Below are 27,850 nucleotides of genomic sequence, written 5' to 3' on the forward strand. Positions count from 1 at the left end.
GTTGTGTAGTGTGCAGGATAGTGGTATCTATGGTTTCATTGTTGTGGTGACCTAATGGCAATTTGCATATATTCAGAATGAAAGCTCATATTTATTATTTTGTCTTCACAGCATGTTCCAAGTAGCCCTGCTACCTCTTTCTTGTAAAAGGTTCTGCTTTACAGATACATGGCACACAGAAATTCCATAGCAGACTTCCTCAGCCTTGTGTCTTCCAGATTTTTGGATTACTACTCCCATCATCCCTCACCAACAAGCTATGCTGGCTGGTGCTGATGAGTTATCAAGTCCAAAACATCTGGATAGTACCAGGATGGGAAAGGCTGCTTAATGGAGATGTTGATTGTCTGCCATGCAATACTGCTGATTATTAGGCACCTATTTAAAGGTAAAGAAAGTCTAGCAGGAAAAATAAGTAAATATTGCTTTCAGAGATTCAAGGGTGCAATTTCAGAACCCATAGGTGCATTTCCACTCACTGTACTGCTTGCTTCAAGACAACTGAGTTACTTACACAGTGTCAAACAAACTATTTTCTAAGCCAACATCAACTTTTAAATAAAAGTATCACACAGCTCTCTTTGTCTCTGAGGCCTCTGTCTTTTAAGACCAAAAGAATTGTGCCTTGCTCTTTACCAGTTGCTGGTTTCTCTCATGAAGCACAACAAAATTCAAGCCCCATCTAATGGCTTCCACCGTGTTTCCCTGCTGACCTACCTCTTCTCGGAATATATACAATAATTACTTATGGAGCTTCAAATCATATTTTGCGGAGGAGGGATGCCTAGGATGCCATGTAGCAGCAAGTCAGCCCTAATGCTCTTAACCTTTAATGTCATCCTCCCCCCCCCCCAACCCAGTATTTTGCCGCGTGGGGGGCTGCTCCCGACCAATTCCGGGTCCTGTCGTCATCACCCACCTCCCCGGAGCAGACCCGCGGGGGTCGCCGCAGCCGCCGGGGCGCCTCTGGAACTACACGCCCCAGAATGCAGCGCGGGGGCGTCAGGAGGCGGTGGGCGGGGCGTGGAAGTCTATTAGTAGAAGCGGAAACAAAAGACCCTTCGATTGGGAGCGGAGAGGCACCTCGGCCTCGGCCTTAACACGCCCCGTGAGAGCCCGGCCCCCTCCTGGAGCAGCCAACGCCGTCGCCGCCTCCTCCTCCTCTCTCTTCCCCCCTCTCGCAGCTTCCCCAGACCGGCCCGCCCGCATCCCCGGCTCCCCATGGCGCTGAAACGGATACAGAAGGTGAGAGCACCCGAGTGGGCCGGGCTGGGCTGCTCGCCGTCCGTTGGGAACTGGGTGAGCTTCGAGCCGCCCGGGCCTCGGGGGGTTAGTAATAGACAGGCGAGGAGCGCGCTTTGGGGCTGAGGGGATGCGCAGGTCTCGCGAGGGGCCGGAGGAGTGATGGCTGAGGGGGGGGATGTGGGCCTGTATGGAGGGGCTTAAGGGCGGGGGGGGGGCTCGGTTGAGACCACCCTCCGCCCCCCTTTTTTATATATAGAAGATGGCATGTATATTTTCACGGACACCTTCAGGGAAGCCGTAAGGGCCCCGTCTTGTTTCTGCAATGGTTTAACAAGCGCTTGGGGGTCACTGAAAAATCCTTCGTTAAGCTGACAGGCCGCCGCCCCCCCCCCCAAATAGGCAAGCCTTATATATTCGCGTTTGTACCAATACAATGGTATAGCAGCTTTTTTTCCTGGACTGTACCACTTTGGATGGGAGGGGTACAGCGTGTGCTTATTTTATTACTCACCCTCCGCACACAACACGCACGCATCACATCAGAACAGGAAGACAAGGGTTATCGTATCTAGTTAGGCCATCGACATGGTTTAGCATCCAGGATTGCTCTTTGCATTTGCGTTTATGGTATAGTCATAATCAGCCGCCTTGTGCCACCAGTTAGTGGAAAGGTGAGATATGAATTCAACAAATAATAATAAATCCCCAGGAGAGCATTTGCACATACAGAGGCTCCTGACCCACCAGCAATCTGAAGTAATGTAGCCCAGGAACAAGAAGTAAGGTCTTAGTGAATTGTCTTATTCCAGTCTGCCAAGTGTGGAAACGGGTGCAAAAGAATGCTTGGGGAAATGCATACTGAGATGTCGTTATGTTGCTCCACAGGCATGGGATAGATTTTTGTGTGTGTGGCTGGGATAGTGTGAGAAGTTCATTCTGCAGCTTCTCCCCACACCATGGTCAGCATTTGGGAAATTGGGCCAATGCTGGCAAGGGGAGTTCAGTGTGAGTTCTTCCAGCCATGTTCTGGACTTCTTCCATTACAAAGCAGGAATAAGTATTAATGCAGTAGTTAGTATGCAGCTAGCACAGTATGATATTTAAACCTAACTAGTTCACATTCAAGCCAATTGTCCTGGAAGGTTTGGAGGACTCACACCAGTGAGGAAACTAGATAAGAACTCATTTGTCTCCAAAACAAGAAGCTCCAGATTTCCCCCAAACATAACTAAGTTCAGTGCCACCTAGTGAGTAGACCATATAATGACACAATCCACACATTAATTAAAAATGTGTTAAGTGGGTGGGCTCCTGCTCTACCATTTAGCTTGTAGGTTTGTTAGTAGCAATTGGGAGTGTACATGGATACCGTGCCGGCAATGCTTTCTGGTTGATGTAATGAGGGCAGAGAGAGACTTGTGGCTTGGGATAACAGGGTGTAACTTTGTGTATTCCCCTAAAATGGATGGGGACAGATGACAGTTCCCATCATCCTGACCATTGGCCATACTGGCTGGGACTGATGAGAGTTGGGAGTCTAACATAATCCGGAGGGCCACAGGTTGCTCCATCTCTGCCCCCAAATATTAGGGGTCTAGAACCTGCCTCACTGAAAGAGCATTCTGTGGTCCATTTGCTTTGAAATGTCCCTGTGTTCTACCTGTGGGCTGATTTCCCATTGCTGCTATTGCCATTTATGAAGGGAGGATTTCTTGTTTCTAACTTGTTTTCCACATGAATGATATGCTTCAGTACTTGCTAATAGTCTAAAAAAAGAAAGGGATATTCAAATGTTGTCCTCGTCAAGTGAATGTTAATAGTGAAAAGCTAGGGAAGGTGAAGGACTGAGAAATTGAAGGTTTGCCAAAAAGGAGGCAAGCTCTATAGATGTTACAGCTATCAGTAATTGGTGTCACTTAACACAGTTTCTTTGTGAATGTAGATAAGGGGGAACTACTTAACACCATTTCTGAAATTATGTTCAACCTGCAAGAAGAATTGACATCTCTGACTCATTGTCTACCCAAGGTGATGTCTCATTGCAACAGATGCAGTCAGTTGACTTTTGGGAGACTCTCTTTGACAGGAGATCTAGGACAGGAAAAAGTACTTTGTCATACATTGCATAGCTAATTTGTGGAATTCACTGCCATAAGATGTGCTGATGACCACCAACTTAGATAGCTGTCAAAAGAGATTAGAGACAAATGTATGGCTATCAATGGCACCTAGTTATGAAGGCTATATGCTGTTTCTAGGATCAGATGTAATAGGCCTCTGGATAAGAGTTGCTGGGGAACAACAGTGCGAGACGCCTTTTGCCCTGTTTGTGGGCATCCTACAGGCTTCTAGCTGGCCACTGTGGGAAACAGGATAGGGCTTGGCTTGATCTTCAGCTTTACTTTGTTGTTCTGGGAGCAGCTTACTGCTTAGGGCATTTTACAAATGTGCCAAGGCTGCAATCCTAACTACATTTACTTGGAAGTAAGCCCCACTGAAATCAGGACTCGCTTCAAAGGCACTTTGGGTATAGGAAATATTCCCTTGCAGATGTTCTTAATGCATAGAGCAGGAGTTCCCAAACTGTGGTCTGCAGACGAGCTTCATTCAGGTGGTCTGCAGCATGTCTGTAAAAATACAATTTAAACTTGCACAACAATATCTAGCACAATGCACTACAATTGCTATGATAGGCAGGAAAAAAATTAAGTGGTCCACCAAGACCTTTAACAATTTTCAAGTAGTCCATGGGAGAAAAGTTTTGAACCACTGGCATAGAGAGTGAAATAGGTATTTTTAATTCAGTTGCACATTTTAACAAGGGATGAGCAGAACTACCTGGTTCTGCTCAACCACAACTTAAGAGTAAATTTTGGGTGCTGGTATGATTTCTGCAGTTCACCTATATTGAGGGGTGCTGTGTATACTAGTCTCATTGCCTTTCAGACTCTCCCTTAAGAGATTAGCCAAGGTAAATACCAACCAACACTGGATTGAGGGGCATCCATCATGTGTGTCTAGCACAGATGGAGCAGCTCTTATTCCAAGGCATCTGATCAACAAAGGAATAGTATTTTCACCCTATGCTGGATTTGAAATGTTCATGACGAGGGAGGCAAACACTACCCTTTGCTTCCCTGTATTCTGGAATGAGCCTGGATAGTTTTAGTCAGTATCATAAGATTATTCATGATTGGTCTGTAGTATTCTCTTCTGTTGTATTCTCAGCATTTTTCCTATCTTGGGAACTTTAGGACCTGAGACAGAAGTCTTTGTCATTGTAAAATACTTTCTCTTGTTACACTTCTGATAGATTTGTATTTGACCAATAACTGATGACACTTGATCAGTCAGACTTCAATCCTACTACCCGGTCAGTGATAAGAAGCAAACTATATGTGGCTGGAACTCTCCATTATAATTTCAGTGATAGGCTATGGCTGTCATTTTTTACACAACCTCAGGGTAAGTCTAATTGGGACTTACTTCTGAGTACTATGCATAGGACTGTGCTGCAAGACTATCTTAGCTACCCAAGCCTTTAATTAAAAGCAATATTTTTTTACTATAATATAAAGGGTTTTGTAAAATAGTATGCTGCATTTTGATATCTGACATGTTTTTATTGCAATGCTGGTTGTAAATAGCCCTGAGGCTTTTTCATAGTGGAAAAGTAGAGTAGGAATCTTACAAGCATGTATTTAAATGGATTTGTATTAAAAGTTGCATCTTTTAAGCTGCTTCGCTGTTGGCCCTATGCCTTTTACGCTATTAAGCTAGATTACAGGGTTTGGTTAATGTATTGGTTCTTAAACTGTGGTCTGGGAAGTGTGAGTAGTTCCTTGTGCTTCTTTAGTTGTCCTTGAAAATACCAGAATAGAGTAAGATTTTGGAAGCTTTCTTTGAAATGGCCTCTCTGCTGAAGAGGCAACTCTTTTGAATTAATATATATTTAAAGTTCAATTTCCGTTTTGAATATGCATCACCCACATTCTTTGGTAAGCATCTATTCCTGCTCATCCTCTTGTCCCTCTGTTTTTCTAGTTGTATTCTTCTTTGGGGTGGGTGCCTATCAGTTTTTGCCTACGTTGCTCTCTAAGGCGCCGTGTGTGCTAATAGCATAGTCGAAATAATAATGAATACAGTTGTAGCTTAAGAGAAGGTTGCTTTTTGAGTAGTGCAGGTACCTGAAGAGGAAGCTTCAGCAAAACTACCATTGTGTGCCTTGCTTGCCCCCCAATTGCATGCAGAACTTCACTGCATTGTGTGACCAGAAATATAGTAGTTAAGTTTCACTTTGAAAGCTTTTCAGTTATCTCCCCATGACATAGCTAGAAGGTAAGAAAATGTGATGGTCTGTGAAGAACAAGCATATTCTGAATGGTGTTCTTCAGTACAGCAAAGGAACCACCGGCTAGCTTCTTTAGTGCTGAAATAAACAAGATGGATAATATAAAAATCTTGCACAGTCTGCAGCTTGAATGACAAATGGCAGGGCAAATCATTTCTGTTCACTCTGTTGCTTGTAAGACCATGGCAGTTACCGCCGTGTCAGCAATGTTAAATAAATAAGTGTCCTGCTAAAGCAGGGAGGGAGATGACTGGAATAGATAGTGAATGACATCATCAGGACCAAAAATGGGCCCCTTTCTGCCTCTCATCAGCCAGCATCCCCAGTGGTGAGGGAGCTGCTGCAGCACTTCTCCTTTATTCACCATGCTGTAAGGTGAGAAGTCCCATGTTGCAGGTCTTCTTTTTCGAGGTCTGGCCCACTTTCAGAAGGACTGACTATGGCATGGGCAGGTTGTTGCAGGGTAAGCTTCTCACCTGTGGACCAGGACCAGACATTTACCTAAGCAGTAGAGGAAGGCTCTGTGATTCACTGGCTCCGGGTAACAGAAGAACCTACTCTGAAAACACTGTTGCTAAGCGTCATCTTGACTTCCATTCTTTTCTCACCCCCAAAGCCCTCCTAAACAGGCAGGGCAAGTGACTGCAAGCCAGACTCCCAAGTGATAAAATACTAATGAGGAATGCAGTAAATCTGGCTGTAAAAGAGCAGTGATTTAGACAAAGGTTGTAAAATGGGGGGGGGGGGGAGAGATTTGGAGAGCTATTGTCGATGCAGCTGCCCTTCAGGGTTACGGAATTTTACACTTTCCGGGACAGAATCTTACAAGGCAGCACAAGGATCCCTACTAATTGTAGATGACGTTATGCAGTAAGGCTGACATGCTGCTATCATAAATGGGAAATGCGGCTTGTGTTCAGCCTCCAATGCTTAACTATGGTTATGTTCTAGAGCTGGAAGTAATATAATAATTAGCGCACTTCACCCTCCACCCAGCTGTCAGCTGGTGCTTGAGAAGCTTTGCAAAACAAAATACACTCGGTACCCTCTGCGCCTACATAAACTAATTACAAATTAAAACACACTTTTACAAGGGATGGGAAGGGGAGCTATACCAAAGAGTAATTTGACAGTGAATCCTTAAAAACATGTGGGGAATGAGTTATATCTGAAGGTACGTTCCACATTAAGGTGCCTGTCAACTTAAAATGAAGTGGTAGGATTTGTGAAAGTGGGAGGTGTCTCAGCACAGCCATAAGGATAAGGGTTGGAATATCAGGAGGGGTTGGAATATCTGCTTGATAACCAAAAAAGCAGGCTTATGTTCTCTTATCTGCTGCCTTAAAGGCAGCCATCATAAGGAATTTGCGGTAAGTTTAATAGAAATACATTTGTCTTGAACCAGTGCTTTCTATCTTCCACGAAGCCTTTCCCTATCTGATGAGGAATGCCAATGTGAAAGGTATAGAACCTCTTCTGCAGTGCAGAGGATACCAGAACCATGTTTTAGGGTGCACTTTCAGAAAGGCATTGGCCAAGCCAGTTGGCCTCACCATCAAATTGTACATGCAGAAAGTTCCTTTTTAACAAGAGGTTTAAGAGAAACTGAGCACGTGGTTATCAAAGTATGGGCCACATTTGCAAGGGCAGCGTACGATAAGCAAACATGTAAGTTGTGTGAAGTATATAGCCAAACAAAATGACTTTGAATGATTGCATACAAGTCAGAATAATACTTGGGTTTCTAAATAAAGCACGTGGCTTTTAAAAACAAGGTGGTTGGAAAGAATGTATAGATCCATGTTAAGTCTGGATTGAAGTGTTTAACAAGCACAGAATCTAATAGTTCCAAATTCCATCTTGTGAAATTACTGGAACCAAGTTAAATAATGACTTACACCAGTGTTGGTTGCAAATATTTTTAATTAAGAAGGGAAGAGATGTAGCAGGGAGATGTAGCCAGTTGAGATGTCACGGACAGTGTATTGGATTTGGACTGAGGAGAGCCAGGTTCAAATCTTTGCTCAGCTGTTCACTAAGCAACCTTAGGCAAGCCACTGTGTCTTGGTCTAACAAGGTGGTGGTGAGGGTAAAATTAGATAACTATTTATATACTCTCCTGGGTTCCTTGGAGGAACGGTGACATACAATTTTAAAGTATAACTGTGGCTCCTCGAAGGTCTCACTGTTAAAGAGATGTCCATTCACAATTTGTATTTACGTTCTATGGGGAAACATTTGTAGAATTCTGGTGTAACAAAACTGCCAAATAAACAGCTTCTAGTCATGGAGACTAAACTGAAAAACATAATGCTAAAATACTAAAGGATCTCATAATCAGAGGGTAAGAAAGGACAACTCAAAAAGCTCAAATAACGAGAAGTTTTTCAAGCCATGGTAAAAAAATATATGCTGGAAGTGAACGATTTTGAGTAATATGTAAAATAGCTGAACATGACTAACAAGTGCGGTTTGGCATCTGCTTCGTTTAAAAAAACCACAATGCATATTATGGTTATTCACCAAACCTCTGCAGATTAGCAGCTGCCCTCTGGCACTTGTTACTGAAAATGTATATGCAACTCTGCTCAACATGTTCCATCTCAGAGTTATAAAAACAATTAATCTTGGAGGAGTTCTGTATTTTAAAAATAGCTGGGGGCATTATAGAGTACATGGAGCTCAAGTCCCTGCTGAGATTAATATTTCTACTAATGTACACGTCTTAACGTGAAGTGCCTGCTGAGAGGTAAAGCTGCAAAGTTATGCTGAACGTTAATCTTTCATATTGTGTTTTGTGTGAGATTGCATTATAGTAAGTTTTTTATGTTTAATGAGTATTGTCAGAATACTTTCAAAAATTGTATTATAGGTTTCTATCTCAGATTGCCCTGTATGAGGTCCTTTTCCAGAAATAGGTTTTCTGTCATAAAAGCACAGCTTTAATACTAATTTGATCCACCTAGTGATATATGGTGTATTCAGGAAAGTCATTATTTAGAAGAGTGAGCTAATATGTGAGAGAAGGTGTGCTGATAATTTGAAAGGACCCTGTGCAACTGGCAGCTGGTGACTGACTTGATGAGGAAATGAAGTAGACTTGTCAGCAAATGAATGCACTAGATAGAGCAGGGCATTGTAATCAGCATGATGGCCTACAGAGGTGGGACTCCCAACTCCCATCAGCCTCTGCAAGCATGGCTATGAGTCAGGAATGATGGGACTTGTTGTGACTATAAATTGGAAGCTCCTGCGTGGAACCAAGGCAGACCGAAAACAGCACAGCTTGCATTTGGCACCAAATTTAAACAATGCCCAATGGAAGTCAAGCTTACAAAGGAACAATCAAGAGCGCAGTTTTAAACTCTCAGTTGGTGCTTTCCAGCTGTGGCTTTTACCTTGCCCATGCCAGATGCCATACGGCATCCAAATTGGGAGGCCTAGCAAAGCTAATGCCCTCTAACTTAACGTGCTTCTGGCAGTTGTATTCTAGACTGGTTTCTCCTTGCTATCTAACATAGGTAAAGAGTGTGTGAAACCAGGATCTTGGATTTAGACCAGCTAGCTTAATTGATTTTAGAATGCAGGTCTTCATGGAAGCCTATTGCTTGGCCAGTTAAATAAACGTTTACTGATGTCGCTATTGCAGAGTCTTGAGGGCCAAAGATGATTTGATGTTAAATACATGAATACATTGAACAAGTATGTGTTTTCCTATGACAACATCCCTAGGGTCCCCAGTCACAATCAGAACTGCAGGGATTACTGGTTTAACTACACGTATACTGTGATTTGATTGAAAAATCTCTTGCCTGCCCAAGATCCTGTTAGCCATGGAAGTAATGCTTTCCACTGCCACCAATGGTAGCTTTCCTCCTAAAGTTAATAGCAGCTTAAGGGACATGTCAGAGGGGAGCATTGCACCCTGTCTCTGCATGCCCCAGTCCTGCTTCCCCCCTGCTTGTGGCTGTTGTTAAAATATAAGCTACACATTAAATACACCAAAATACACCGGAAAAGTGTGTGAAAAGGGTACATCCCATGGATTCCATGCATCATTCTTACACATGGATGAATTGTTCATGCCAATTAATAACAACATTAAGCTTTTCTATAACATCCCTCAAGTAGTCGAAGCACTTTGCTTTGACCAATATTTTCCATAGGTCTGTATCTGGTAAGAGAGGAAGGTGTAGTTTGTTCACGAGTGTCCAGTGGCTGGGAATTTGATGTGTTGAATCTACATTGGAGGTTTGGGGGAGTGGCAAGGAAAATGGTTTAAAAGGAAGGAACTATAACATTATTGAAGCAGAATCTGTCTTAACAATTTGCAGCCCGGCAGTACCATATATGTTCTCAGTCCCATCTCCCTACCTTGGGTACACTGGAAGTATTTTTGTGGTGTAAATTGAAAAAGTGCTGTTGTGTTTTCTCAACTGTACTGAAGTGCCATGTTGTTCAGTAAACCTCTGAGAACTTTGGAGAGGTTATTAGGGTGCTAATTTTAAACTCTGCAGGCTCTATTTGTGGTTGGCAACTCAGTGAATCATTCACACAGCTCATCTGCAGAACCACTGTCTAGGACTCGGTGGGCAGTACACATCCACATTTCTATTACAACTTCTCTTGTTGAAAATGCTACAGCAGAGAAGATGCTTTGGCCATAAGGAGTTATTTCCTTTCTGCTGGAATTAATTTGCTCATAGCTCAAATTTTACTCAGAAATACTTCTTTGAAAATTTCATTCTAGCTACTCTTATCAGGATTATGGGGGAATATTTGAATCCATGAAATATTTCTGGAAAGTATATTTGCAAATAATTATTCATGCTGGAAGTCACTTATTGTAGAGAAATGCATTTGATTCTTAGGTGTGAAATAGTCCTGATTTTCTTTCTTAGGACCCACCACTGGGTACATCATTTGCAACACAAAATCCCATTCTTGTGACACAAAACCAGCACAAAACTTTGGCATAGGTTTTGAGGTTTGCAGATAACACAGATGATGACATAAGAAGAACCCAGCTGGATACGGCCAAAGGCCCATCTACAGTGGTACCCCGCAAGACGAACGCCTCGCGAGACGAAAAACTCGCAAAACGAAAGGTTTTTTCGTTTTCGAGTTGCCTCGCAAGACGAATTTCCCTATGGGCTTGCTTCGCAAAACGAAGCTTGCCCCGGGGACAGCGGGTCTTCTCTTTTGAAGCAAGGGGCGGCGGGGAGATCGCTTCTCCCCACCGCCCCTTGCTTCAAAAGAGGTCTGCCCCCGGACCGCTTTTGAAGCAAGGGGCTGCGGGGAGATCGCTTCTCCCGGTGCTCCGAAGCTGGGGGGGGGGCGGGAACACCTGCCCCAGCCGCCGGGCTTCGTAGCGCTGCTGCGAAGCCGGGCGGGGGGCGGGAACACCTGCCCCAGCCACCCCGCTTCGGAACGCTGCTCCGAAGCGGGGTGGGGGGGCGGGAACACTTGCCCCAGCCACCGGGCTTCGTAGCGCTGCTGCGAAGCCGGGCGGGGGGCGGGAACACCTGCCCCAGCCACCCCGCTTCGGAACGCTGCTCCGAAGCGGGGTGGGGGGGCGGGAACACCTGCCCCAGCCGCCGGGCTTCGTAGCGCTGCTGCGAAGCCGGGCGGGGGGCGGGAACACCTGCCCCAGCCACCCCGCTTCGGAACGCTGCTCCGAAGCGGGGGGGGGGGCGGGAACACTTGCCCCAGCCGCCGGGCTTCGTAGCGCTGCTGCGAAGCCGGGTGGGGGGCGGGAACACCTTCTGAAGGCGGGCGGGGGGCGAAAGTCTTTGTCCCCCCTGCCTGCCTTCCCAGGGGCTTTTAAATCGCCCCGGACAGTGGAGAAGTCCTCCGCTGTCCCGGGGCGATTTTAAAATGCCGCCCGCCAGCATTTTAAGATCGCCCGGACAGCGGAGAAGTCCTCCGCTGTCCCAGGGTTTTTTAAAATGCTGGGGGTGGGAAGAAAAGCCCTTGTCCCCCCCTCCCCCAGCCTTCAGAAGAGGTCCGGGGACAGTCTGTCCCCGGACCTGGTCTGAAGGCGGTTTCCCTAGGAACGCATTAATTGATTTTCAATGCATTCCTATGGGAAACCGTGCATCGCAAGACGAAAAAACCGCAAGACGAAGAGACTTGCGGAACGAATTAATTTCGTCTTGCGAGGCACCACTGTAGTCTATTATCCTTTTCTCATGGTTGCCAGTCAGATGCCTATGGGAAGCCCCTAAGCAGCACCTAAGTGCAGGATCACTCTCCCTGCTTGTGATTCCCAACAACTGGCATACAGAGGCATTCTGTACAACATGGAGATTGATAGCCTCATCCTCCATGAATTTGTCTAATTCTCTTTTAGCGCCATCCAAGGTGATGTCCATTACTTCAGCTTGTAGGAGCAAAATAGCCATTACTTGTTTTCAGGGCACTGCAGAGAGGGCTCCTTGCTTGTGTCAGACAGACCGACTCCAGTGTCAGATAAGAGGATTCTGAGCAGGAATTATAGCTAACCCAGGCACAAGTAGCAGCACTAACATGGTGACAAGACAAACACCACTGCTGTCATTTTTATCAAAAGTGTGTGCATGGGGAGATAGAAACTGAAGCCCTTGGTGATGAGAATTCAGCTGAAAGTGTTACACCATTTCCTCCAAAGAAAGCATCCAGTTTGGATTCAAATGTGGGTCAAGAAGACAGCTGTAGTATGGGAAGGGAGCAAAGAAGTGATATGTATAGACCTAGAACAATTTTTAAATACTGTTTTTCATATTGTGAATGGTTAGAAGCAGGCAAGGACCAGAACACACTCATATTTTTGCAAGAATGATCCTACTCATGATAAGTCATCTAAATCAGCTGCTGTGTCATCCTTTAAAAAAAACAGACTCTCAAGCATTATGAAACTAGACAAACTCATCCTCCGTCTGTGAAAGCATAAGAAGATCCCACCAGTGCTCTTCTATGAAAGTATATAAGAAAATTATCTGGTGATTCGTTAAGCAGAGAACATCTTTTCAATGTGGCTTATTTCTTCATTGTGAACCACTCAATGGCTTTGAAAGCATAACTGAAACAGGAATCATGATAAAGAAAAATAAACAAGTACCACTTTGCAGCGTTAGGCCACAATTTCCCAGTGAATCCCCTAGTGACCGTTTTGCAAGAGCACCTGAAACCTTGGAAAAACTGAATATTCAGTTTAGAAAACCCGTAGGTTAGTTGGCATAAACAGATCGTACGACCAATAGAATGGAATGTAGAGTTTGTCTTCTTAAGTTCCAGGATACTGTATCAGTGCTGATCTCAGTTCATTGGTTTGATTATGAGGTTGAATCCAAAGTTAGGTGTGCTTAGGTGCCAAGGCAGGTTTCAACAATTTAAACAACTTACAGTCACAAAAATAGGGTGGGTTCCAACAATATACATCTGAGGAGTCAAAGGCCAGGGGAAAGAGGTGTGTCTTCAGCATTTGCAGAAAGCTTTATACTGGAGTTGTCAGATGCACCTCAGGGGAGAGGGAGGCATATGACCTAGTCCTAGACAATGCTTCTGAGGGGGCTTGAACTACGAAGAGGCCTTCTTCTGCTGATCTTAACACCAGAGAGCATCTGTAGGGAAGGAGGTGGTCTTTCCTCCATTTGGGGCCTAAGCGATTTAGGGCTTTAAACAATAATGTGAGCACCTTGAATTTGGCCCAAAACAAACTGGCAGCCAACACAGCTGTTTTAAAACACGGGTTATGTGATACCTAAATCTGGCTGCTGCATTTTGGGCCAATTGAAGTTTCTGAATGTTCTTCAAGGACGGCCACATAGAGAGTGCATTACAGTAATTCAGCCTGGAAGATACCTGAGCATGGAGTACAGTAAGCAAGCCATTCCTCTCCGAAAGGAGCCGTAGCTGGCGATCTGGTTGGAGTTCAAAAAAAGCACTCCTAGCCATCAAGACTACCTGAGCATCCATTGGCAGTGTTGAATTCAGGAGTATTTGCGATGCTGTACTCCAGGGGAGTGCAGGCCTGGCCAGAATAGGCTGTCTCCCCACCTCCCGGACGTGAGAACTTGGGACACACAACACTTCGGTCTTCTCAGGATTCCACTTCAGTTTATTGTCCCATATACAGCTTATCAACCACCTCTCCCGCTTCAGATGGAACACAGAGACAGAGCTGAGCGTCATCTGCATATTGTTGGCACTTCATTCGAAATCTGATGACAACTCCCAGCAACTTTGCCTAGATGTAGCATGGGTGACACAAGACAGCTCTCATCATACAAAACCGTCTTCCGTGGCTACAATCTGGAAAGGTGCCTGGGGCAACTTTGCAGGGTGCTTAATAATAATAATAATAATAATAATAATAATAAATTTTTATACCCCGCCCTCCCCAGCCGAAGCCGGGCTCAGGGCGGCTAACAACAATCAAGGGACAAGGTGGCTCAGATTTTTTGATAGTTTTGAGTGCCACAGTTAGAGCACGTCTAATCAAGGCATCCAGAGCCTTGTCTCTTCCATTTGTACTGGATCAGCTTGGATTATTGCAGCCTGAGGATCTGAGCAAGCTGCTTGAAGAAGTGCAGCTAACCGCCTGCCCCCTTGAGCCTTGCCTGCCTTGGCTTCTTAAAGCTAACCATAGAGAGCTGATTGGGTGGGTCTTAGGGAGTGATGAATGATTCCCTGGAAAAGGGGGAAGTACCATCTGGCCTTAAGGAGGGAACATGACAACCCCCCCAGAGGAGAAGACAAATACAGCACATAAAACCTATAAAATGATTAAAAGAGGGTGAACCCTTGCCCTCAACATATCCTAAAGATGCAATCCAAAGAGGGGGGGGAAGTGCTTTTGTATCACCCCTTCAGGGCAGCCTGCACCGGCATTCAGGTGGTGCCCTGAGCAGCTGCAGGCACTCCGGCAGGTGGTAGAAAGCCTCAACAAGGCCTTATCCTCCCAGAACAATAGCCTCTTGCCTCTTGGAACCAGCTGCTTCTGTAGGGAGCCTACTGGCAGACTCTGTGCCTCTTCCTAACTCTGCTAGCTGCCTCCTTTCCGCTCGCATCTCTAAGCTCATGAAACATCACAGGAGCTATTTCCTTGAATAGGCATTTTGATTCTCAAAATCCATTACTTTCCCTCATGACAAATTGTTCATGCCCATCGGCTACTCAAAAATAAATGGCTAATTTCGATGTACAAATCAGTCCTCGGCTGAAAGGCGCTTCTGAGTGTATATTAACTGTAAAGCTCAATGCAGAAAAAAATTACGAGCTTATTCAGGTTTCAATTAGAATTGGCCAGTTGCCTTTGTATATAGTCTTTTCAAGTTCGTGTACCATTATGAATGAGCACTACTTTTCTATAATTCTAAAAAGGAGCAATTTCTCCTAGCAGTGTATTAGTCAAAATTTACATCTTCACTGTTTAGCATTACATTTCCCCACAATCTGTGTGGTATCCTACTCAGAGGAGGACCATTGAAATCAATGGTTTATGCACAACTAAAGTCTACGAGCCTACTTTAAGTAGAACTTAGTAGGATACCACCTTTTGTCTGTTAGGCTAAAAAATAGTTTTGTTGTTACTTGGTGCAAGCTTTATGTACCTGCGCTTCTGAAAAGGGTCACAACAAAAATGTTTAACAAGCCCTTTTTCCAAATTTACTGTTCATAATGTTAAATGGAAAATGATATGATCCATCAGTTTTTATTTATTGTCTCTGTACTCGCCTTGATGCAAACTAGTTTCCTCTTTGCTATGTCCCAATATGGCAGCAGCTTGGAATTATTTTTTTAATTAACAGAACCCATTTAAAGAGCTGTACTGCCAGTAGTTAAAGCCTTTCTTGCCTGAAAGGCAGTGCTAAATTTGGAACCAAAAGTCATGACTAGAGTTTAGAAGATGAGCATAATTTGTAACAAACAGCATCAAGACTGAGTTTCATGCAGTTCTATAATTACAAAAGATAACAGCGCTGTCATCGCCAGCAACATTAGTGAATACTTATTTAAACTATTTTAAAGGTTTCCCAACCCCCTAATTCTCCCTTCCTCCCCTTCTAGTCAGCTTCAGTTCAAAAGGCAGTACATTTGCTATCACAAGGCACATTCAGCAATTACAGTGAACGAAAGTTAAGTATTTCTGTTGATTTAAACTAGAGACTATCATTGGAATAAAAGAAAATAAAGTACTCAGCTTCGGCTATACCCAGTTTGTAAAAGCTCCCCTATTTGGTCACCTGGGAATGATGTTTAATTACCATAGGTGAGCAGGACATGTATAAGCCTGACAAAATTTGCACTTCTCGCATACTTATTTAAATTATTTTGAAGAATCCTGTTTTTCCAAATGGCAGCCAGCAAAACATCAGTTTGCCCTTCTCCAAACAATCTTGGGGAAACTATTGGCTCTGTTATCTGAATATAGTAGCTGGCGTGTTACTCTCACTTAATAATTTCCTTGACCTTCAGAAAAGAGCTCTCACCTATCTACTTGCAACTAATTTTATTCAGAGAAACGAGTTGCATGCCAGTCCAGTGAGGTCATTCAAGTGTACACTTGTCCGAATAAACCAATGGCAAAATCTTTTGGAAGTGCAGTTCCCTTTTTAATCTAAGTGGCTCAGGTTTCACTGAGAGGGGAGAACCAGTTATATGTGCAAAGCCAGATATTACCAGTTCAAGAGAGGATCCACAAGTGTCAGATTTCCAAGCACCATGAGTCATGAACATTGAAGCCAGCAAGCTCTTAAACAAAGCAGCAGAACTCGAGGCAGAGGAAGACATCTTTACAGTTTCCAGCTTCAGATGAAACCAGACATCCCTAAAATTGTTCACTTCTCTAAAAACTTACTGTACTTGGTTGAAGCCCAGAAACATCTCAGTTATTCAGGGGTGGCAAGATTCTTTTTACCTGCTGGTGCTCAATACCTGTGCAAGCAACGCTACGAAAAGCTCCCACTCCTATGGGGTTCTCTACTCCAAATCCTGCATGTTCCACATTATACCATTACTTATTCAGTCCCATGTGAGTCCTACATATGCCAGTGAGGCCAATGTAAACAGTTCCAGGATACTGAGTTACCACTCCCATCCATGCCTTCTATATGCTCTGCTTGAATGAATATTCCCAGAAGAAATGTTCATGTGAATAATCCTGAACTGTGATTTTTCCTCAAGCATAGCTGGAAATCTATTTTGTACCAATAAAGATGAACCCCTGGATGGCATGGTGTTATGTTTGCTCACCTTCCTGCTGCTCATCTACCGCTGGTTGGTGAACCACATATCCAAACTAACTATTTTGCATGCCACCAGTAACTCATTAAACTTACGTTTGCAGTGGGTGAGCAAAATGTCCAGAGCAGTATTCTGGAGAACTGAAGTCAGCTGCAACATCCCTATGAATGGCACCTTCAAAAATGATGTGCAGAGAATTCAGCTAATTGAAAATTGCCCATCTAGGTGATCAGCAAGTAACTTTGAGAACTTAAAAACCTAAAGTGATGAGGCTAAATGTACTCAAGAAACTGCCTCTTCCCTATATTTCGCTGAGAACACAAAAACCTGATTGGTCCTCTTTTGAATATCTATGAGGGCAGACATTTGCCAATGGCCCTAACTAGGTTGGGGTGAGGAATCTTTCAATCCAAACACTGAATTCCTTGTGGAAGCAAAAGTGAGCAGAGCAGTTAATTTGACTCTTGTAGCCTATCCTTCATACAGTAGGCTACATTTGTGCAAAAACTGGAGGTTTCTGCAGATGCGCACACATGCAAGCAAGCAAACAAACACACACACAAAAACCACACTTCTTTCTCTAGGCTAGCAAGATGTAGTTAAAGGACATACTCCAACCAGGGGAAAGTACCTGTGGGTGCAATGGAGGGCCAGAGAGAGATGTGGCCTGAGGAGAGGGTGTGCGCTCAGATATAGGTGCCTGGAGGTTTGCATTTGGCCTCTGGGCCTGAGGTTCCCCATGTTTGTGCTAGACCAGGGCTCATCAGTGTGGTGCCCTCCAGATGTTGCTGGACAACAACTGCCATCATCCTTGATCATGGTGCCTGGTGCTGATGGTAGTTAGAAGGGCACCCACATTAGACCTCAACAGTCATGGTTAGTGAGGAGAGAGCTGAACCACAGTGTTTCAAGCTTCATTTGGTAAATCGTAATTAAGCAGAAGTTTGAAAGGGGAAATTCATATTGTGGAAAAGAAATGGAGGTTATTGTTTGGGCTTTGGAATGGAATGATACATTACACACGGAGAAGGAACCCCCAGAACAGCACATGAAGGAAGGAGAGGAGGGATCATTCTGTCTGGCATTCGGCACCATTTATTGCAAGCTATTCTGGGAATCTTTTTGGCTGAATAGCAGAATAAAAATGCTTTAGTAATGATGCATTGTGTGTTCCTGTTTGCAAGTCACAGACTAGATCAAGCTACAATATTGTGGTCAACTTGAGTTTCAAGTCCACTTACCAATGTCCTACATCAGGTTTTTCCCATTTGAGAACTAAAATATTGTGGAATGCATACTTTCTTGTTGAATAACATGTTAATGGAAATGAAGTGTAAATTATATGCAGTAAAGTATGGTGATCAGCTGCCTAATTTAATTGTAGCGCTTCATGCTGAATTGGTTGTCATTGTATTTGGAAAACTCTGTCTTCATTGAAATTTTTCTTTCCTTTTTGTTGTAAATTGTGGGAGCACTTGATCAAACCTAAAGAGGATCCACATTTGGATAATTAATCTTGGGTTTGTTTAAGTAACATTGCAAATGTTTTCATGTTTCCTGTAGGAGCTAAGTGATCTGCAACGTGACCCACCTGCACACTGTTCAGCAGGACCTGTTGGAGATGACTGTAAGATCTTTATAGTTGATGGCAAGATACTTTTGCCTATTTTGTTATGCTTAAACACTTAATAAGGTGAATAATATTTTGTGTTTTTCAGTGTTCCATTGGCAAGCAACAATTATGGGACCTGTAAGTATGCAATTTATACATAACTGATCTTCTGATTCCTCTTCTGTAACAAGCTTTAATGGATTTCTGTATTCTAGACAATAGATGTCAATGTTTTCTAGATCGTAGAATCATATGTGAGGAGGAAATAGACTGTGATTATTTGTGGACCAGAGATGTACTTTATACACAACGAGAGAGACACTATCACACTTTATACACGTTGGCCAACATAGGGAATTAAAAAATAAACTCCAGAGCTGGGCTGGAGATTAAGCCATTCAAGAACTCTGAGCCAAGGTACTGTTTGCTTTTAAAGCCTGAATCATGTTTTTCATATAAGAGATAAGTCCAAAGACTGTAATAAATAGGACCAACAGATGGGATTGCAGAGACCTATGGTAGTGGAGAGCTATGTGAAATAACAAGTGAGCTAACAAAGATGGGTTCAAGGACCACTGGTGTTTCTATTTGTGATCAATCTACTACTAGGTTTATATCCAGCTGTGGCAGAGTAATCCCTATTTCAGAATTCCCTAATTCACATTCCTGTACTATGAAGTCATACATTGTTTTACGTAAATGTACTACTATCCGAGTCCAGCAGCTGCCTTCAGACAAGTGTTATTTTAGTAAAGCATAAGGCATGCAGAAATTATGCATAAAAATGAATTTATAAAATCAGACTGATGAAAGGTTATTTTAGTTATGGAATACATATAACCACATATTATAGATTTTATTTCTATTGCTGAGCAAGAAACAGCTCTGTTATTTCTCAACACTGAAAAGCTTTTGATAAAATTGAAAGGTCTTTCCTATTTCAAACTTTTGAACACCTTCTGTTTTGGAGAAATATCTATGACATGAGTGCAAGTTATATACAGAAATCTGAAAGCAAAAGTCTATATAAATGAGACTGCTTCAAAAATACTCAGTTTTTCACACAGAGCTAGAAATGATTATCCTCTAGCCCCACTCGTATTTGTATTGACAACAGAGCCATTTGCAATCAAAATGCATATAAGACAATTAGGGGGGTAAAAATTAATGAGTAGGATACAGAATAGAGTTGGTACATAATCACATAGTATCATAACATTGGTTATATTTTAATAGCAAGGCTTATAATTATGGCTTATAGAAATAATTAATTTGCCCTTTCTATATTCCTTTGTAGCAAGAAGTACAGTATATTTCTAATCATTATAACCTTTCTCTTTCAAGTTTCAGCTTTGTTACAGTTCATTTTGATTAAGCTTGCATTTTATTGTATTATCTTCAACAAAAATAGTGTTGATATCATGATAGGTCAAATATGAACAAATAGAGCCATATCTGGATAGGAATTACATAGGCATGTTTTCAAAACCTAATTTGCTAATTAATATATACTTTCTGGTATGTGCCTTCATAATAAAATGGGCTGTTATTCCTATTTGCTTTTAAAAACCTCAAGTTAAAAAGATGCATATAGTCAGAAATTTGTGTGTGGTCTAAGGTGTGCAGAGAAGGAAGTGGCCTAAAAAGAACATACTGAGGAGTTGTTTTTTTAAGTGATACACTTGTTTCTCTATGGTTAAAAGTGATATGGCCATTGAGTTCATCACACACACACACACACACACACACACACACACACACACACTCTTCAGTAATTTGAGCTGCATCCCCCTGATCAAAAGGAAGTGGGGAAAGATACTTTAAATCTGCCCCTCAAAGGTGCATCACATTGTGGTATTCTCCAGTTTCTATGTGTTCAATGCTCTGCCTTTTGAACTTCTTTAACTTGTTTTTCTCAGGTAGGGGGGATTTCTGCAGAATATACTTTGAAACCTCTTCTGGGTTATGCTTCTATACACAGTAGATCTGAGCCTGCAAACACTTTCTTAAAAAAAAATAAAAATTAGCAGAATTTGCAAAAAATCCATGATGACCTAATACTACATTTTAGGTTTTGCATCATGCCCTGCATGGTGTGGGTTCCTGTAACATAGAGTGTGGCGGCCACAGATTATGTCTGTTGATGAAGAGGAGGACTAAGGCTTTGAACTTGGGCAAAGTGTACTAGGGAGAAACTGGTGAAGAATGAAAGCATTACCCTGTTAATTTGCTTGCTTTCCAGCCTGATAGTGCATATCAAGGGGGAGTCTTTTTTCTCACAGTACATTTTCCAACAGACTACCCATTCAAACCACCAAAGGTAATCTTTTAAATGTGATATGTGCTTTTCAGAATTAAGTGTAATGTGCAAATATAAATGAAAATTAAATGTAGCATGCGCTTTTTAGAATAGGGCTTGACATCTGTTTTGATGTATTCGTTGTTTTGAGGCTAAATACATTAGAAGGATCAGTATAGAATAGCATAGATAACTTATTGAAGCAAGAGGGCCTAGCCAAGAGCCTTGTGAAACTCTTAAAATGAGTTATTTATTCCAGGAACTCTTTCCACACACAGCTTATTGACAATGGAAGTTAAAAGGTAAAGTAACCATGATGTAGGAAATTCTGTGAAGTGTACAAAGCACACAGTTGGTTTTTGCGGAATACCGATCTGGCCTATTGTTCTGTTAAAACACATTTCTAACCATGCTTGTGATTTTACTATTTTATTTTACTTTGGATGTAAATCACTTTGGGGTTTTTTTAGTTGGAAGTGATGTATAAATTTAATAAACCTAAACCTATTGGTCTCTGCGCAGAGCTTCTCTGACATTATTGATCTTGGTACGTTTCCAACGAACCCCATTTTCCTCAAATGCATTTTAAAAAACTATTGGTCCTTTAATAAGCAAATTGCTTTAATGCATCTTTGCGCTATCCCACTGCTAATCTTAATTTCTGACAGTCTTCACTTTGCTAGAATTGCATATATAAAGTTAAAATAGGAATTACTGCTTAAATCTGCTTAAGTGGTCGTATGTTTTCTGTGGAGCTTGCATTTAGGTGCTGCTAGATGAATTGGATCGTCATGTTCTACATAGCCCATAAGGCACTTTTTATATCATCTTACCCAGGGAACAGCTATAGCTAATACTCCTTGTGCATTCGTAACAGATTGTGTAACAGAACGTATCACTACTTGTTATCAAGCCAAGGTATTCGGCTTTTAGAGATGTCAGATGGAGAAATAAAATACAGAGTGAGAAAAGGACAGTGCGTGTGATTAGAACTCTGTAAAAATATGTAACCATTCTTCTGTTGCAGATTGCATTCACAACAAAAATATACCATCCAAACATAAATAGTAATGGGAGTATTTGTCTTGATATCCTGAGGTCACAGTGGTCACCTGCTCTGACTGTATCTAAAGGTAACTATTTGGAGAATTACTATGCCCAATTTAACGCCACCATCCCTGTTTATGATTATGATTTATAGCTGAAAATACATCTAGTTTAAAGGAAGGCATTATCTAGACAGAGGTGTTTGATCTTCAAAGTTTTCCACAGGATCTTATACCCAGATGCGTTGGCTGTGTGACCATGTATATCATCTACTAATTTGGAAGACATATCATTCAATAAAGTTTGAAAATCTGCATTACTATAAAGGAGAAAAACTTTGCATCTACCTCTTGACCTTTGCTATCACATTCATGTCATAAATACTCTTTAACTGATCTTTTTTCTTTTTAATATAGTTCTTTTGTCCATATGCTCTTTACTTTGTGATCCTAATCCAGATGACCCTTTAGTACCAGATATTGCACAAATCTACAAGTCAGACAAGGAAAAGTAAGTATGGATATATTTTTTTAAAAAATCTGAATCAGTTGGTTTTTATATTCTTAGCCTCTCACTACACTTCGATTTGACTACTCTGATAGGGTGATATGCAACAGAGGAGCTGCATTGATTTCAGCGGGTGTACTCTTGAATAGGACTCATGTTGGATATCACCCATAAGGTTTTTTTTAACATAAAAATTGATTTTTTTAAAAAAGCTTACAAACAATTGTACTACTTCAGAATGTTTACAGAGTTCCATTTTGACATCTTGCATATTTGGGCCACTAAGGACAGAAGTAGAAAATTTTAAATTTGCATTCCTCAGTTTGAAGTAGCAGTTATCGTTTGTAGAATTATTTAACTTGTATACCATGTCAGCCTTGTTCTTTCCTTTTTTCTGATGTATTACTTATCGTAAAGTTCACTGATCTGCCAGCTTGGCTTTAATGTGTGAGCCAATTTCTAGATAACAAACTGCTTTGCAAAGTTCTGGACATCCACCTTTGTGTCCCTACAAATGTTTGGAAGAGAACCTCGTTGAACTTTTTGGGGTGTCATCAAACTGACCTTGTGTTCAGTCATATCATCTTTAGTCTGTGGTTCAGCATACTTCCCTTGCTTTGAGCTAGACTTTAAGCTAATTTAGACTAGCTAAGAGGTTCACTGTCTTTACCTGTGTGGCATCCTAGTTTGTGAGCAGATTGAGATGGTTGTTATTGTAGGTGCTTGTTCGACTGACTGTAAGTATCGTACTCAGCCTAATGAAGGTAAAAGGTAACTAGGCTAATTCGTGTACATGTTTGATTCAGGAAGATGGCAACAATCCTGCCACGTGTTAGATAATATTTGTTGTAATTCAGTTTGTAAACGTATGTCTCTTAAATTGTAAGGTTGAGAAAGGGGGAAAGATGTTGAGGTGTAGCAATATGAAGGCATTGTAAAGGTTACAGATTGCTACTCCAAAATCTGTACTTCGGAATTATCCCTTGTTGTAATCTCTGTGCAGCCCTGTCTTGCATAGTGGTGCTGCCTATTATCAGGTTACTGTCCAATCAGTTGCAATTCATGTCTTGTAGTCAACTAAATCCAACTCAGAGTAGACCCATTGAAATTAATGAATCTAAATTAGTCATACCCATTAAACTCCACTAGCATTGGATAACATCCCACATCACCATGTTCATTCCGTGACTTTATCTGTACACAGCTTTTCAGCTGGGCTAGCAAACTCTCTATTCAGCTTGTATCCTAAGCTCTGACGGACCAGGAAGGATGCAAATGTACACACTGATTGTGTGCAGACAGCCATGATATTATGCAATGGAAGCAATAGGTGTGCATTCATTGGGTTCTCTTGCCTTGGGAAATCATTAATTATTAGCTGCATTTCCAAATCACCCTTCCTTCCAAAGACTTCAGAATGATATACAAATAATAATAATAATAATATTAAAACACAAAATAGAAAATAATAAATAAGACATAACAGTAACCAACACAGTTTAAAATACTGTATCTATAAAATGCAGAACCATTAAAATGCACCAAAACCATCTGCTACTCTTAGGTGTTAACATTAACATTTAAGCAGAGGCTTGACAACCATATGTCAGGAGTGCTCTGATGGTGTTTCCTGCTTGGCAGGGGGTTGGACTTGATGGCCCTTGTGGTCTATTCCAACTCTATGATTCTATGATTAAGACTTTGCACCGTCCATAGACTGTTTTGCTTTCTGCTCAGCACCTCCTCTTTTGCCCAAGTGTGGGCATGGGTGCTTGCTACTTATCAATGCTCAGGTTGCCCAAGTGTGCTTTGAATCTATACCTTGTTTTCTAAGCAAAGATAAGTAACATATAACCAAATAGGATTGTTAAATAAGCCCTTGAATAACTTTGTTGGCAACACTGAATCCTAAGCTTGTGTGTTTTCACTTTTATTTCCTTTTACAGATACAACAGACATGCAAGAGAATGGACACAGAAATATGCAATGTAAACTTTGAAGACTTTTTCATATATACCAGAGTACTGTAAATTCTAGGGTTTTTTCAAAATTAGAAGTAAATGGAGCACAGTTTACTGTTTCAGTGTACCATGAAGCCCTTTTTGATTTTCACCCATATAAGTGTGTTTCTGGAACAAGGAAATAACTACGAAAATTAACCTGAAGACTGTGATGAGAGTATTTATCCTTTTTGTATGCTTTGCAAAAGACATTTATTATGTTTTTTAAAGATACGTGGACATCTCTGTCTCCAGCCTACAAGATCCATAATGCAGTTGTAGAGCAACCAAATTATTTTTGCTGAAAAACTAGGTGTTACATGAGAGATATTCTGTGTGTCTTTGAGATGTCAGTCCTGTAAGTCTGTGTTTGAATTTCATTCTTTGTTAGTTCATTGTATAATTTGTATTTTTTTACTGTATAGACTATATTTTATTTACCATGCAAGTCAACTCACTTTAGACTTTCTGCACAGTATTGAAAAAAAATAATACAACTGCTATTAAATGAGTGAACTATTCCTCCCCAGAGGAATGCTCTATAAACCGATAAACTTCTTAAAACAAACTTTGCACTCTAATTCTCAGTATACTGATTATGGAGAAACACTTGGTTTTGATTCTGTTGCATACTTAATTTTATTGCAATGTGAACTAATTGCACTACTCTGTAGAAAGAAATGTAACTAATTTTGTTCTATTCACAGCTGACTTTTTTATCCCATAAGGGCAGTATAATCTCTGACCTTTTAACAAAATTGACTTGAAGCTTTTCCATATAAATAAAATGTGTTTTTTACTACTTGTCTTGGCTGTTCTTTAACTCTTGCACATCCTTTACATGTGCTTGCTCTGAAAAGATCAAGTTATTGTTAAATGTGTGAATTGCTATTGGGAGGAATTGGCCTGTGTGTTTGAAATTGCTGTGAACTGATATTATGGTAGCTGTTGCATAACTTTACATGCAAATTCATTGTGTTGTGTATATGATCTAAGTTACTGGATCTTGTACCCACTACAAAATCTTCTCTCTGATCTCCAAATCTTGCTTAAATTGATAACAACTAATGTTGAAATGTCACTGATGCTTCTTCTCTCCCTCACATGTATAACGATATATTGATGTTATACTTCCACACACTAAGCTGATGCCTCTAAACCATTATATGTATACTTCACCTTGCATGTAAGGAGAAAAACAGCCTTAGGGACTAAGAGTGCTTTAATTTTTAAAAAAGTATGTTGCTTCTGAGGTAGTAAATGCTTATTGAATGCATTTATTTTGTGGCTGTAGCAATTCTAACTAAACACAACTTACTTGACTAGGAGGTTTTGCCACCATAAACACCATTTGACCCCTTTCAGAGAAGGGAATAGAGTCCTAGTGTTTGGCTACACCAAGGAAAAATTAAACAAAAAGCTCACAACTGGAATAGGTAGAAATGTGGCAAGCATCCCAGTGGCTATTTTTTGTATTACTGGACTTAAATAATAATAAAAAAACCTGTGCAGCATTTTAATCTTGAAACTCTTGGATAGTTCTGACAGCCTAGGAAATAAGTCTCTACTTACCGTAATGGTCATCTAGGCTTCAGTTGTTTACCTCAATCTGTACAATCGTAAGATGGAAGCTTTCTGAAATAAGCACTGAAAAAAAATTCATTGCATTCTGTAAGTGACTTTGCTTGCTGTGAAAAAAACAATTTCTACAAATAGCCAATAAGTGTTTCAATTTAGTATATGATTGCTTCAATGTACTTGAAAAAGGGGATGCCATAGCTTGAAAAGCAAAACTATTTACCATATTTTGACATGAATACTAAAAAATTACCCCTTGGTAAAATATTCTGATGGAGTGATTTCCCAAACTTTTTTGCCCCTATCTGTCTTAGATGTTTATGATAGGCTTGTCCCGGATTAAATAATTTATAGTCCTTTAATCCCTTACAATAAACTCTTGTGTAATTTGGTAGTTTGATTTGCATGCCTGTTAAGTGAAAGAACATTTAATCTTCTGCTTTGCTAAAATTATATGGAGGCTGGTTTGAAACTGTTTAGATGTTACTATGCTTTGAAGTATGCATCATACAAAAAGGAATTTACTTACCATAATGCAAAGTCTTCAGGCTGAGCAAAAGGTGCAGATCAGCAAGCCTCTTATTCTTGCTTCATAAGAGTTATTTGTGAACAAATGTGTTGAGCCCATTCTTGTCTCTCTTTTCAGTGACATTTAAAACTGAAGTTCAGAGACTTATTTTACATACTGTCAGGCCAATCGTAGCGCCTTTAAGAAGACAAGAACTCCATTCTCTTGGCTTTCTTTAAACCACAGCTTCTGAGGGTGTTAAGCATTCCCTCTTAAGTATTTTTATATTTCCTGGTAAATGTTCTTTTGCTGTTTAAATGATCCATTGTGAAGGTTCCTTCCCCGCCCCGCTCCTTGTATCAAACATTTGCTCAGTCCTGGTGCTTCCATTATGGTGGCATAAATGTTGTCTGTGCTTCAGTCCCCTCCACCAAATACCAGTTTATACTGTACAATGCCTTAGCGAGGGCACTAACTGAGCCATCTCATTCTCTGTATATTCCTCACTTGGCACTATTGGCATGACTAAAGCAAAGGATCTCTGTATCACTGAAATTCTTGAAGTGTAATCTTTAGTCATTCTAGTTGTTAAATAAGGCGTACTTTCTAGCTACTTCTGATGTGGTATTTTTTCTGCCTAAAGATGTCAGCTGAGGCTTGAATGAAAATAAAGATTTGATTTGAAATCTGAGTGTGTCAAGTTTTATTATTAACTTCACCCTTTTGAGTGAGAAAAGGAGTGGTAGCACTTTAAACTTGCAAGTGACAGTTGTCTGGTGGAGGGTAGGTGTGGTTTTGCTATCCAAGCTGTTAGAGGCTCCGAGTTCTTTTGGAGCCGTGTACTAGACTGCTGGCAAAACAAAACATTACTGAAAGTGCCAGGTTCTAAATATTTAAGATGTGACTCAATAGCTGTGTTGAACTCTCTTGTATTCCCATGGTTCTTTCCTTAAGGGTATAGCTTGTTCTCACAGACACAAACCAGGACATAGCTGTCAACACTGCCCTTTTAAAAAGGGAAATTCCCTTATTTTGAATAGGATTCTTCGCAAGAAAAGGGAAAAGTTGACAGCTATGAACCAGGAGCGTGTCACCTAAGGCAGTAACAGCTTAATACATTGGATGCAGTTATCTTAAATGTAACAGGAAGAAGACTTCCTGTTACATGCTTGTGGAATTGGGATTAAAGCCTTTCCTACTATATAAGAACACTACTAGTTTAATGTGAAAGTGCATGTGTAGGCAGCATTAATAATGCTGTTATGCAAATCTATGGTGCAGCCATATTTGGAGTACTGTGCCCAGTTCTGGTCGCCTCAGCTCAAAAAGGATATTGTAGAGTTGGAAAAAATTAGAAAAGGGCAACCAAAGTGATCAAGGGGTAGAGCGATTTCACTGCAAAGAAAGGTTGCAACATTTGGGACATTTTAGTGTAAAGGAGAGCAAGTGGCGACATGATAGAAGCTTATAAAATTAT

General features: G+C 41.3%; 1 protein-coding gene across 3 annotated transcripts; it reads left to right on the plus strand.

Annotated features, from left to right (window-relative positions):
- Positions 1-1,033: 1,033 nt before the first annotated feature.
- Positions 1,034-27,059, plus strand: UBE2D1 (ubiquitin conjugating enzyme E2 D1). Of its 3 annotated transcripts, none has more exons than XM_028729631.2 (7): positions 1,034-1,299; positions 18,386-18,449; positions 18,541-18,572; positions 20,677-20,754; positions 21,761-21,866; positions 22,197-22,290; positions 24,234-27,059. In XM_028729631.2, the coding sequence occupies exons 1-7, from the start codon at positions 1,222-1,224 to the stop codon at positions 24,277-24,279; spliced, it is 498 nt and encodes a 165-aa protein (XP_028585464.1). In that variant the 5' UTR covers positions 1,034-1,221; the 3' UTR covers positions 24,280-27,059. The 3 variants fall into 3 exon arrangements, with proteins under 3 accessions (XP_028585464.1, XP_028585465.1, XP_028585466.1); XM_028729632.2 differs by having other exon boundaries at positions 1,037-1,245; XM_028729633.2 differs by lacking the exon at positions 18,386-18,449 and having other exon boundaries at positions 1,037-1,245.
- The last annotated feature ends 791 nt before the right edge of the window (positions 27,060-27,850 follow it).

Source organism: Podarcis muralis, chromosome 6, assembly GCF_964188315.1.
Source record: "Podarcis muralis chromosome 6, rPodMur119.hap1.1, whole genome shotgun sequence".
Lineage (NCBI taxonomy): Eukaryota > Metazoa > Chordata > Lepidosauria > Squamata > Lacertidae > Podarcis > Podarcis muralis.